The sequence below is a fragment of the Blennius ocellaris genome, assembly GCF_963422515.1.
Source record: "Blennius ocellaris genome assembly, chromosome: 13".
In the NCBI taxonomy this organism is placed as follows: Eukaryota; Metazoa; Chordata; class Actinopteri; order Blenniiformes; family Blenniidae; genus Blennius; species Blennius ocellaris.
The window spans coordinates 9,839,991-9,854,366 of record NC_137662.1 but is presented as its reverse complement, the minus strand read 5'-3'; the positions used below and the strand labels follow the sequence as shown (position 1 = coordinate 9,854,366).

Genomic DNA, 14,376 nt, shown 5'->3' with positions numbered 1-14,376 from the left:
CTGAATAAAAGCTTATCCATCAATCTGTCCTTACATGTTTGATGCCCTTTTTTCTCTTGTGGTTTCCCTTTTCCCTTTTCTTTGTATTCAGGCACAGCTCATTGCTATGTAGCATTTTTTCTGTCTCTCTTGTGCTTCCACTGCTGGGCAGGTGTGTGCTCTCTGTATATTGAGGCTTGTGCCTGTGTGATGTTGAAGGAGTCTATAGAGGTGAGGCAGAGTGTGAGAGTGTCAAGCTCGCTGTGCTGACAGCTGTAGAAAGCTGCAAGTTGTTGGGACACGGAGCGCATCCTGTGTGTGTGTGTGCGCGTGTGCGTGCGTGCGTGCGTGCATGTCAGTTGCATGTACAAATGCATCGCATTCCACCACCATCCATCTGTTAGCAGATGCACTTAAAGCATGTGAGCTTCATCCTGAATTCTTTCTTTATTCCTTATATGGTACTGACCAGTGTTTCATCTATACGTTTAGCATGAATGTATGAATTAAGTAACACATTTTGGCCTTTTTTCATAATTGTTATTTGCATCAAGAGAGAAGTTCTGACTTTAATCTATTGTACAATATATTTTCTGCTGTAAAGCAGCTCTGGTTATTGGCATTGTATTCAGTACTACATGTGAAAACAAGCAGTATATTTTCCATATAGGCCCACTGACAGACGGGCCGCAGTCAAAGTGCTTGTATAAAAATGTTTTCCGTAGACGGTATTTCCTTTGTCTTGCTTATTTTGTGTTCATAGTGACAAGTGTGTTTTTCTAAGTTTAATTATTCCAAACCTTTTGACCTTAGTAGTGTTTAAAGAAGGTTTCCATGAAATTCTGGAGTCTTTGTCTGACAGTTTACTATCATGTAAACTATAAATATTGCAGTGTGTGTGTGTGCTGTGGCAGTGCAGCAGGCTTGAAGCAGGCTTGAAGCAGGCACCCGCTTGTTTACAGAGCTTTCTCAGCACTTTGTATTTGTTTGGAGCCATGTGATAGAACACAGGTCCTTGATAATGGAGTCTCCATCCCCCACCCCCTCCATCTCCCCCATCTCTCTGTTCATTCAACCCCTTACTCTATTATTTCTATGCCTAGCAGCTGTTTTCGTTCAGCTTGGTTTACGTTTCATCCAAAATGTTAGGTCAAATACTGACTTGTACCAATTTCACAAGCACACATTACAGTGTGCTGGTGTGTTTACATTTCCTGCTGAACACTGTGTACAGCGTAACACTTCTGACACAGAGAAGCAAAACTCAAACAAAGACCCTTCAGACAGTAGAGTCAGATCCAGCACGCAGTCTCCATCCTGTCCCGAAAGGTCAGTTTACAACTTGTCAGACCTTTAACTCGAAAGGTTGGCCAGTGCAGTGTCAAACTAGTACAAGTAGAATTGCAGCAAATTACCATATTATCAATATGTTGGGTCAGTAAATCAGTAACATTTTCAGGAGTCACTATTTAAAGAAAATAAATATGTATTTACACCATATTTATGTGAAAAATCTCCTGATTTCCCTTATTATCCTGCCACAGTGCAGAATTTAATTTGTGTAATTTCACACCAGCTGCATCAGCTTGATGATCACTTAAAGAAATCTGAAATGAGCTTATGTCAGCTGGTGAGAAGTGAACTTTCACATCAGTATGAAGGCTGAATCTTTTGTGTTACTCTAAGTATTTGATATTTTGGTAAATAACATTGAAATGCGTCATGCATATAAACAAAATGTAATGTCATTGGAAAGCTAATAGTTTTGTTTTTTATTTCTATACTGAAAACATAAAAGCTAAAAGTTTCCTTAAATATTGTACATTTAATTGTAATAGTTATGGTGTCTAGTTATAAAAAAAGGAAAGACATCAGATCAAATCAGTCCTTAAAGCATTATTATTTGATCAGTAATTGATTGTACTTATCTTATTATCTTTATTTAATATAGCTTTTGCGTTATTTTTGTTTTCCAATTTTTACACTTTTTTATTTGCTTTGTTTTAACATGTTTATTTTCTTTTTTTTTTGTAAGGCGCTGCGAGTTGCCTCCTGTCTGAAACGTGCTTTATAAATAAAGTTGCACTGCCTGTTGACATTTCCAAATATTTTGAGATACGTATTTTTGGTTTTCATGTCTTTAAAGTAAACTCATCAAGGAATAAAGTGAAAACATTCTAGTTTGTTTTGAAAAAAGAAAAAAAGACATGCACCTGTATGTGGCAGCAAAATGGGGAAAGTGTAATTGTTCAGAGCTTGTTTGATTCTCTTCTTAAGTTGAATAAACATATTTAACAAACAAATGTTTAACATATTTAACAAACAAATTCTGTGTTTCTTTGGTTTTTAGGGCAAGTACTGGCCTTCAGATCTCCTGTGCCCAGAGACATTTGTCTGGGTACCTATAGAGCGATGCACACCAAAGCTCGACAATTCCGGGTATGCTCGTCTAAACCAGGATGCTGATGCAGGTACAGTTACACCACACTCCAGCTCCAATGTCACAAACTGTCTGAAATGGGAGGAAACTCTATATTTCCCATATGGTTGCACGTACTTCTAACATCACCGACATAAACTGGCCTTGGGTTTTTTCCTGTTCTCTGAGCGAACTTTGCTGGATGAACCCACGGACCTTAAGGTAACATCTGATCCGGTTTCACTGTGATGGCGTATTGAAAGCTGTGGGTTTTCTTCAAAGAATCGTGCAGTCACCAAACGGGGGGGTGAACAAGGGCCCCCAACTCTGATCATACATTCCTTTTCTGTCCACATCCTTTATCGTGATCCAGGCTGAGCCAGCACTGTCTTGTGGCAGGCCCCTGTTATTATTAAATGAAAAGTGATTTTGGTGGTAATAAACCGCACACAGAAGGTAGACTGGAGGACGTCCACGTCTGAATTGGGAGATGAGAGAGGAGGGCTGGTGGGCTGAGTCAGACAGGAGAGTTTTCTGAATATTTTTTCTCTGTCGGTGAGTGGATAGGTTTGTTGGCGGATAACTGAAGTGCCTATTAGGTCACTCTCATGCTGATTATTTCCCAAAAACACATTTCGCCACTTCTGATGTGGTTCTATCCATGTGATACAGATAGACTCTCCAATCGTGTGAGAGGTGACTGAACATCGCTGGTATGTGTCAACATTGTATGAGGGTCCAAACATGCCTACCTACATTTGATGTTGCAATAACTTGTAACCTGAGCGTATGGAGGACAGAGCCATCTCCTGTTTACAGTTCCTCGTCACTTCGCATCACCAGACAGGAAAGAGACGCTGTTCGACAGTAACGGGAGATGAGAGAGGACAACAATGCGATTGTTCGACGGGTGAGCGAGGAAGTAATGGAAAAATAGATGGAGGAAAAGATGCAGCGCATGTGATAAAAGTGTTTTTTAGGCTAGAAGAGGAGAAAGGGAGCAAGGCTTGTGGCTGCGTTTTGGCACGGGAAGAGAGAGGAGCTTAATAAAATGGAAGATGGATTGATAGAGAGGAGGAGGAGGAGGAGATAGGAGGAGGAATAAAGGGGGTATATGAAAGTGGATAGACAGAAGCAAGCCTGTTGTGGTGAAGTCATACTTTGACTTGGTGCCATACGCAGGTGAAAAATGACACAATTGATGAAGGGAGTAACTGTTCTCTGGCACACGCCTTTGTCCTCTGTACCCGCATGAAAGAAATATGGATTTGACATTAATTTCTGATTCTCTTGCTTGACTTCTTAGTTGAAGTGGCAGTGACACCCTTGAGAAATAAAGGGCAAACAGTCGACATTTACAACTCTGCCATTAACAGCTTAACCACGACTATATTTTTCCTTTTTTTTGTGTGTCAGTTCTTCCCTCAAATTCATCAGTAGGCACACATTTCCCAGGACAAAATGGAGGTCTCTTGAGTGGGCAGTTTTCACTTTTGGCCGCCGTTCGTTTATGTGTCTGTGGTTCTTGTGGTGCCTCGGTTCCTGTGTGGACTGTTGGTCTTGGACAGTGCTGCGCATTACTTCAGGACCAAGCTGTCCAAACGCAGTGTCATTACATTTGAGTCGATGGTTTAGCTCTCGGTCCTGGTGCCGAGCAGTACTGCTGACAGACTAATGGGGGTCCTGAGCAAACCTAGTGGTCACTATGACCTGTGTCGTGTTCAGTTTAGAGAATGGTACACTTTTGTGGCCCAAACTTAATTGGCCATGTATCCCATGTATTTGGCTTGAATATCAGCATGTTGCAAGTAAGCTTGAACTCCTGTGGAAGTCTTGGCCATGCAGAGCACTTTAGGAATCTCCTATTTACCCTTTTAAAAGTCATATTGTCTTTTTTGCACATGCTTAAAATCTAAAATGAGTGTGATTGTGACTCTTTCCGTTTCTTCTTTTATCCGATTGCTTCCTGTGCTTTATGAAGGCCGGAAATTCAAACTGCCTGTGCCAGAGATCGTGAGTGTGCTGTGTGCACGTTTACATTGTGAGGTCGAGCAGGTTACAGAGCTGTCCTAATGAGGTGTGTAAAGACCTCTAATCTAAAGTTTACACAACTCCCTCCACAGCAGACGCTCACTGATTGCGCGTCTGACGCTGACACATAAAGAGACCTTGAGGCTTTGTTGTGACCTTCAAATGAACACGCACGAAGTGCGTATAGACACTTGCACTGCATCCAGCTCATACTACATAGAACTTCTTTCTCACACACACACACACACACACACACACACACACACACACACACACACACACACACACACACACACACACACACACACACACACACACTCAGTGCTTGCTTGACAGAGTTGAGAAGGGAATGGCCACTCAGCACTGTAAACATTTGCAAAAATGTGTGATCTTCATTATCAACCCATGGGCTGTTGAGTGCATCTAGCAGGCGCCAACCCAGATGCAAAATACATATTAATTAGGGTTGTGGAGTTCTCACTGTCTACGTCTACGTTACATTACTATGTCCTGATCTCTACCAGGGCTTTAGCCCCTCAGAGTTTTATAGCACAACTTTTCAATTTTTTTCCCAATAAATTTTTTTTTAACCCTTCAGATGTCATTTCCTTTTACTACCTTAATTTCAATAACAATATTCATGATAATATGCTGTATAATCGTAGGATTGCTCTTATTGCTTTCTTCACTGTGGGGGTCAAACTTCATGGTCAGCCACATAGAGATTTAGGGATTCGCCTTTAGCTGCAAACACAAGGGCTTGAACCCGGGCCCTCCAGTCAAAAAGCAGCCGTCTCATGCACTACAACGCCATTTTGGCCTTTCTCTTTTCAAATGTGAGCCCATTCTGCATTTGCAACATTGGGTCATAGGAAGTGGTCATAACCCGGTGGCCTACCTTTGACCAGCATCCGGTGTTAAGCAAGTGTTCAGAGAGTTTGAGAAGGACAGGAAGAGAGAGAGGAGCGTGGCGAGGTGTCAGGGCCTGGAGCCTCAGCCCTGACCCTCTCACTCCCCCAAGCGACCCTCACCACTCCTCTTCCCCTGACCCTTGAACCCCGAGACGAAGGAGCTGTGACCTGGGGAGCACCCTGTCGCTGAACGTCCGGTGGGCCTGACGAGGACGAGGGTCTGGACCGGCTCACGGCAGAAAGAGGCCTGGCTGGAGTCTGTGTGGAGGAGAAAAGGAAAGTTGTTTATGTGAGGAGCGGATGTTTGGATGGCTCGCAGTAAGAGAGAAAAATGGGACCTCTGCTCAGCATCTCTGCAGCAGTTAATAAAGTATCTACGAGCTTCACGCCGCAATCCGTTTTGTCTCGCAAAACGTCTGCTCCTCAACATCTTGGTGAGGCTGCGGTGTTGGACAAGTTGAACTTCGCTTAACTGTTGCATAAGTGGCCTGTCGCCCTGATGAAGATCATAAGCAGATGCATAGAGCCTGGCCTGAAGCACACTTGAAGTGAGGAAGCGTCAAATGTTTAAATATTATCACTTTCATCCCATCAACACACATTAATTCTTCATGCATCAAAATGCTGCTCATGTACAAGTTGCGTAACATGTTTACTGCTTTGTAAGAATCTATTTCCCCACATGGTGAGACTTAACATACTGCTGATTTTCTTCATCTAAAAGTTAGCTTCAACCATTTTTCAATTACATGACTCAGCAGTTTTTTGAGAAGAGAGGGGAAGAGACAGCGGTTAGGGCAATGCAGAGCCGGGAAATGAGGCTAATAAATAAAACATGAATCCACATTGTGGAATCAAAATTGCAGCTGAAGTATGAAAATATCTTCATGGGGAGGGGGATTTTTCTGAAGCCTCGGGACTTTATGATTATACCCAGCTCATTTCTTTCCCTTGGCGAGCTCTTCAGATAGTGCCCATACAAATTAGATACTGTACTGGTAGATGTACATAGCAGAGATGTGTGTTCAGGCGCATTAATGCAACTGGAAACATGAAAGGTTACTAGGTGGGAAAAACCCATTTCCCAGTTGGATTGTTTTACATGAGCACAGAAAACAGCCAATAAATCAGCCTCATGCAAATCTGGAGATGCAAAACAATCCATTTTGTCCATGTAAATAAACACAATGCACGGATAAGTATGTAGTCAAAGACTTTGATAAGTGGCGCATTTATACATATGTCCTTTTTGATGCTAACTATGTAGGTTAAGCTAAAGGACTGAAGCCTTTATTTACTTGAGGAGCGATAAGGTCTTTTCATTAGAGTGTATCATTTGCTCCTCACGGACCGCTCCAAAACATCTTGTTATTCCAGTGGAACATTTCTGATTTCAGATAGTTCTGATAAAGTTTTCCCATAAGTGAGATTTTCTACTACTTCACAGCTCATTAATGCTCCAAATGTCGCTATTTCTTTCAGGGGCTATTGCACCCCGATTTTGATGATCTTTGTTTCAGTCTGACTGATGATAACGTTATGTAACGCACGCACGCGCGCGCGCGCGCACACGCGCACACACGCGCACACACGCGCACACACACACACACACACACACACACACACACACACACACACACACACACACACACACACACACACACACACACACACACACACACACACACACACACACACACACACACACACACACACACACACACACACACACACACAGTCTTGCTCCAGGACACTTTGACATATTGACTGATTTTGAGATCAAACGTGATTGAAAGACAACCCTCACTACTCACATGCTCTTTATTAGAAAAGGGCTTTGTTTGTGAGAATGCATTTGTTTTTTTGTCTCATACTATTTTCCAAATTGTTGATATTTTCGGTCTGAATTTGGCAGCGCTGTGGCACATACTTTGGGAAATAAACAGTCATAAGTGAGCTCACATCATTACAACCACCTGAGTGTCCAGCTGTGAGCCACATGAGTGCTTTCAGGGGGGGGGGGGACTGACGGAGGAGAACGGGAAGCCCAGAGCTCTATTAATACCACATCTCACTTGTTCCTGTTTGAAGTGTCACTCTGGGCCTGCCGAGCGATTCAACCCCACTGTCTGGCCCTCATCTCGGACAGACCAGGGACACTTCAAACCAGAAGCACAGAAGTACAAAGCCTGTAGTTTGCTTCAGCTTTTATTTAATGATTAACTTTTGATTTTACATATTAGCACAAGATCTTAAGTTTTCGGTGTAGAAAATTGGCTGAATTACATTTATTACACTGATTCAGTTTACTGTCCCGTTGCACTCTGAAATGAAAGCATAGAACAAATAAAACAAAATGAGTTAAAAAAATAATAATAATAATAATAATAAAAAAAATCAATCATGCAATCAATTTATAAACCAAAATGCATTTGAAACTTCTGACTCATCAATGTAGCCACCGTTGTCAGATAGAAAAGCTGAACACACTGTTGGCTGTCTTTCAACATCGTAAATCAAATATCCTCTGAAAGTTCTTTCAACTTTGTTTCAGAAGTTCCTATAAATGTGTGGCACTTGTAGTTTGCTTTAACTCTCCTGCCCAGTTCATCCCAAACCAGCTCGATGATCTGGAGACTATGCTGCCGATCCACATTTTCGTGCCGTAAAACGATATTGCATGATGCTGCAGAATCCCGCGCCGGCCGTTTTGGTTCAGGTACAATGGAATTGATTAGAATAGAGTACAAAGGGACGTGAGCTACTACAAAACAAGTTTCTAGAAGTTTAGTTTAAGTCCATCCTCAACCTGAAAAGGTCCAACTAGCTCATCTTTAATGGCAAATCGAACTGATGCTTTGTGCCGATTACCAATCCAGCCTTGGGTCCGTCCATCTGGTCCGTCAACAGTCACTCTCATTTCATCAGGCAATAAAACACTTGAAAAACCTGTCTTCAAGCATTTCTTAGCCCAGTCTTGACAGTTCAAGTAATGTGTCTTGTATAGAGAGGTTGGTGGCATTTCAGAACACCTTACCATATCCATGTGTCCTTGCTCTGAACACTGAATGTCTCAGTCCTCAAGGTAGGGTACAGATGTGGAATATTCCAGCACTGGAGAACAATGAGTTCCTAGTTAGCTTCATGCTTGATTTTTCATAAATCTTTGGCAATTAAGCTGCGTCTTTTTTTTTTTTTTTTGTCAATGATTTTCTTTCCACCCTGTTGACTTTTTGTGATAAAGGTGGAGTTGGAAAATATGCATAAAAATAACGATATGGTGGAAAAATACTCTGCGAGGAATTCCAATCAGTTCTTCAGTTCCCAAAGGACAAAAGGAAGTGCATTGTCATCGTGATTCCTGAAACACAATCGAGTTTTTTCCTTTTTCTTCACCTCTGCTTTAGACAGGTCTGTCTGAAAGGATATTGTACAGTATGTAAAGCATGTTGAAGTACATTCCAGATGTTTTAAGCATTTTGCAGCTGATGAATTGGTGGAATAATGGGAGAATAAGTCAAATAATGACTGAAAGCTTTCATTAGAGTAGCTGCAGTCTGGATGCCGTACATCAGAGGGATGGTGACATAGTATAATGCCTGTGAAGACCAGACTTTTTTTTTTTTTTTTTTGCTCCATCCTGTCCCTTTTTGATGTGTTGAACATATTTTTTAAGATGTGTTCAGGATGGACCAAAAAAAAAGCGTTGTAGTGAAAGCTGGACTGCTCGCTCCTGGAGACATCGGGTTTTAGTGTCAGCGAGAGTCAAAAATATTCACCCTTTTGTTCCATCTGACTCTCCAGAGGATCATTTTGTGCTCTGAACATACACTCTTTTGAGATTAGCAGTGTTCTCACTGGTCTGATGGGAGTTGGCACAGTATTAGACCAGACCTAATGAGACACCAGGTTTGGCGAGCCAGCGGTGAGCACGGCCCCTGTAAACAAGACCGTCTAACTAGCTTGCTCACACTCTGCCTTGACTCCATGCTCAAGGCAGTGGGGAGTAACTTCTGAGGGGAGAAAAAAAAGGCTCTCGGCTCCTCCAGCAGCTTCTCGGAATAATGACATATCCCTGCCAAGTCGTCTCCGAGGGGAAACAAAGCGAAGGAGGGAAAATCAGGACAATGTTTATTGTGCTTCATGTTTTCTTTCTCATGTGCCTGTTGTGGTGTAGGGGATGCCCGGGTGCTGAAGGATGTGGGCAAAGCTCTGGTGCTGTACCGACGGACCGTCATGCCCTACGCAGCCTACTCGCGCAAACGGAAGGGCTCCAGCGACGAGACGGAGGTGCAGCAGTACGCCGGCTTGGTTGGCCAGGACTGTGCTGAACGGATCCTGCTGTATCGCTCCTAAACCTCTCACCATCGTACTGTTTTAAAATTCACGTGAATACACACTTCCCAGCAATGTCTGTCAGTTCTCTTCATGGATGTGTTAATGTCTCTGTCTCCTTACTGTCTATCAAAGTGCTCACTGCTGCCTCTTCCTCGGTAGTTCACCATGCTTACCTCAATACATGCTGGAAGGATGCAGTAGCAAATCACTATTAATTGGATGTATGTCGGCACCCTCCCACTCATTGGCCTCTTTTATGAGTTAAAATATGTGATTGAGTGAATCTTGCAGCAGTGCTTGCAAAATTATCATATCGTATAACCATTGCTTTGATTGCAAGGCACCAGTCTTGAACTTGTATGCTTCAGCAATGATATAAGAGTATGTAGTTATACACACATGGCGCCTCCTCTTTAAAAAGACACAGGTTTGAAGTTTCTCCGCATTTCCTCTTGAAAAGCACCTTCTTTTCTGAATGTCCACACATTTTAAAAGCATCTTTCTATTTTTTCCCCTCTTACATTATATCTAAAGCATAAATTGGACTCGTGCTGCACCACAACATTGTAAACATGTTTTTGGTTGAGATTCTGTGGAGTGAAGAAACCACTTTTCCCCCCAATGTTTTTGTTTGGTGTATTTAGTCTGTGTTTTTCTTTCATTATTGATTCTGTTATTTTTGGTTTGACCAATTAAAGAGGTTGCATAGTCTCACTTCATGCTGCCGGTGGCTTTCCTTTACATGCTCATAACTTTGGTAAGACGGTGAAAATTATGTAAATGGTCACACTTAGTACACAGTAGAGACAAGTGCTGGAGCCCAAATTACAGCCAGAGCAGTGCTTAATGCAGCTCCTGCTCACCAGCAGCGACGTGTAGAATAGGTTTTTCCTTGCATGTGATATTAATACAATTAATTTTCTTTTAACCTAAGGTTTGAACATCTGTCTTCTATACTACTGCTTTATCCATATGTCTCGAGGTGCTGTATCTGATCAGATGATCAATGAGCAGTGGCAGAATTAACGCAGGACAGCTCATTGATCTGATAACATTTTAAGCTAAAGTTTTAATGGCATTTTTCTTTTAATGGGATGTTTTGCAGATTTTCTGTCTATATTTTCATGGTGAATGTCATTCTTTTGCTGATGGTTGGAGAATGCAGAAAAATGTATTTGTTAAAACTCCAAATCCTTAATTGATTTTGTAAATATTTTAACTAAAATGGAATATGCTCAGTAGGTCTATTGTTAAATGTCAGGTTCTTCAATGTGATGAAATTTGGTAATAAATAAGCACAAGGCACCAACTCCTCATGCTAATGATAACAAGTGGAAAAAAAACTGCAGGTGTATTTTGTGAGGTTGAAATCATCGTGCATCTTTTCCCTAGTACACAGTGTTGCTCGGGTTGTTGACATTGCGAACAGTGGTGCACATTGCTTTGCATATTATCTTAGCATCATTTTTTGATTTGCATCATTGTGCAAACTCATTTAAATGCTCTGAATAACTACACACAGGCTCCACATGTTCAGATCTTGTGTGTTTATTCTAATACTATAATTCTGTGTACACAGGCTCGAGGTTAAGAATGCTTATTAGCTGAGTTGCAATCAGACCAGTTTATTCATCCCAAATGAACATTTTGTTTGCTGATTTGCAACATGTATATCAATAATAATCAATGCAGCAATAATTACAGAAACATTTAAAGGCATGTGGGCAAGTTTAAAAAAAAATCAGGACAATTAAACAAAAACATATCGATAATATGTCTGTAAAGAGAGATTCAGAGAAAAAATTAAATAAACAGGATGATGTATGTGTTAGGTGGGGAGCCAGGTTGCGTGTGCAATGTCTATCACCCAGCTGGGAGACTACTTAATGCTCTTGAATGACTCCAGAGCCACTCAATCATGCAACTAACTGAGCAATAAGTGTATCCACAGACTGGTTAAGTGTAAGCTTGACCTTGTGTTTGTGCAGAAGCTCGGCTCTCCTGTGCGACCTGACCAGTCTGTCTGCACCCTGTCTTAAGAAAACACTGGACAGAGTCACTTTCTCTTGTTTAAACTCAACCTGGGCTTATAAGCAGCCGGCCTCCCAGTAAAGAAATAGGGACTGACAGGCTAATTCTCCAAAAAGGGAACACCGACGCTGGCTTGTCGCCATGTTGGATTCACTGTTTCTCTCTCACATTAGGCATGCTTTCCTTTGGACTTAATTCACGCGCACACACACTCTTGGCGCTGTCACACATGCTTAGTCTTGGTGGACAGCGCACATGAGGACATGTGCCAGTGCTGTGGTGGACATTCTCTATCAAAACAAGTGACCAGAGCCGGTTAGCTGCTTTATGAGTCCAGAATGCTGCAGAATGCTGCACGACTGACTATACTTCTTTACATAGATATGTGTCTATATATAAAAGGGCCGCTGTCCATAACTCTTGTTAAGTATGAGGTCTGTGCCGACCACACTCTGCTGTTGAAATATTGCTCAGCCAAATCTCAGGATTTAAGGAATATGAGGAACCTGGAGAGAGAGCTTTATCTTTATGTCCGACCAGGGTCCCAGAAATGGTTTGAATACTTTCTGGGGTTTATTTTAGTCTCTGCTGGAGACAGACGGGTTGAGTTTGTCTTAAGGGCAAATACACAGCTATGAAAGGAGAGTCTCCAACAAGATAATGTTTAAACTACAAAAGAGCGCTTTCAAGTCCAGATGGATGACGAATCAATTCCACAGATAGTGGGGGAAAATATCTTCAGCTTTCTAAAGAGTTATTGTAAACATTTGGGTGAAGAGCTTAAGAGAAAGAGTGTAGTGGTTTACTGGTTAGTACTGTCAATGCACAGCGGAAAAGCTTTTGTTTGATTCTTGGTTCATTTCCATCTAGAACTTGGATCTTTTTCCTGTGCATTCAGGAGTTTTTGCTGAATAATCCAATAGGTATGTGCAAGTTTTATTGTGTTGCAATGTTAATGTGCTGATGACCAGTGCTTTTAATTAGGTATCAATAATTAGTGTAATACAGGGGCAACATACAACTTCAAGACAGAATTTCCCCCAAGACCGGCCTTGAACCAGAGATCGTGTTGCCGTGAAGCCAATAAGTGCTAACCGGTCGACAACTGTGCAGCTGACAAATGATTATTTCAAAACAAATTAAGAAAGTCCCTTTAACCAACTGTAAATGTTTGGGTATCTTTACGGAGTTCAAAGACCAAACTTTTTTCCTTCTCATAAATGTACAGCGGTTACGTGACCCTTCAAAAAGAAATACAGTGTCAGCATGAAATTATAGGTGGTCAGTCTGAAAATGAGGGGGAAAAAAAGCCTGTATCCCTGATGTCTTTCTATTTTCCAATCCAAACCTGCATGTGGGATCATGTCAGAGAAATATGGAATAATATCCCTCAGCCGTTTGCGTAAATGCCTTTCAGTGTTACATGCAGGCCTTGCTTGTAACCATTATTTGCTTTTGTGGTAAATAAGAGGGAAAAAGTGTTTAGTGAAAGAACGGATTTGCAGATTTATATCTCGCAGTCTTCATTTTTCCTTACGGCAGGGACACAGATGCTGCCAGAGGATGGAGCCGAAGCGTGTCTGACATCCACCAGCATCCCCTGATGGAATCTGCAGGGTGGATGACTAAAGCAGGAGTCCGTGCAGTGTCTGAAAGAGCAATTACACCACACCGTCTTCCTGTTTGTGAATGCAAAAGTATCTGTAACCAGTGAACTGTTTGATCTCTCTCTCTTTTTCCCCGGGTCTTTCTGTGAGCTAATCTTTCTATGTTACACGCAACCTTTGTTACGTGCACTCGGGGGGCAGAATGTAAGCAATGCCTCAGCCCACAGCGAGTCATACGTACGTATCACTGTTTACTCTTGCAGCCCCCCTTTGGTGCGGGGGCTGTTTGCTTGGATTGGCTTCCCATGAAAACAGTGTGAATTTACATGTTTGTTTTTCGATATTCTCCCATGCTCGCTCCAGTGTCCGACCGCTGCGCACATGTGTGTGTCTACAGTATATGTCTCCTGCTCGTTCCATTGTGATGCAGACGTGTCGTACAGACGCATGTTTGTACTGGCACCCACGCCAGGCCCCCCAGACCAGCGGAAGCTCCCAGGCCAGAGGAAGTGCCGGGCTCCTTTGTTGAACAAGCCCCCTCCCGGATTAAGCGTATCACAGCCTAAATGCAGTCCCTTTCTCCTGGGGATTATCTAAAGGCCAGGGGGGCGCCCACTCCCACTGGGGCCCTGTCACCCAAATTCAACACAGTGTCACCGGACCGCTCCCAAGCCCACTCGCTAGGATACAGGACATGAGGGGAGACATTGTGTCCCCAGAGACAAAGCTAAAGTGATTAGCCTGAGTTATTAAGGGACCATAGAAAATGCATTTTGACATGGGGCTTCAAGTTGATCCAACTCGCTGTTGGACATGGTGGAAATATTCACAGGCTTCGGCTTGTTGTGTACTCAATGTTTAGGCATTCGGGTGCTGGAGCCGGCAAGCAAGTCAGGACTAATTGTGTTTGAGCTCAGATGATTTATCTGCAAAATGGTTTGGATTAATTGGGTGTGTGAGACAGCTGTTACGTTAATGTGCGTGTTAGGAGGTACTAAAAGAGAAAATCAAGCTATAGTGGAGTCATGATTGTTTATTTGTGAGTATCAGTATTGAACAT

At 42.3% G+C, this 14,376-nt stretch overlaps 1 protein-coding gene across 2 annotated transcripts in view; it reads left to right on the top strand.

The window, feature by feature from the left end:
- ate1 (arginyltransferase 1) overlaps positions 1-10,634 on the top strand; it is a 56,197-nt gene extending 45,563 nt beyond the window's left edge. For both annotated transcript variants that reach the window (XM_080507028.1, XM_080507029.1), the window contains exons 11-12: positions 2,330-2,450; positions 9,518-10,634. In XM_080507028.1, the coding sequence (XP_080363154.1) occupies positions 2,330-2,450; positions 9,518-9,696 (300 nt within the window). In that variant the 3' untranslated portion in view covers positions 9,697-10,634. The remainder of the gene's footprint in view (positions 1-2,329; positions 2,451-9,517) is intronic.
- The last annotated feature ends 3,742 nt before the right edge of the window (positions 10,635-14,376 follow it).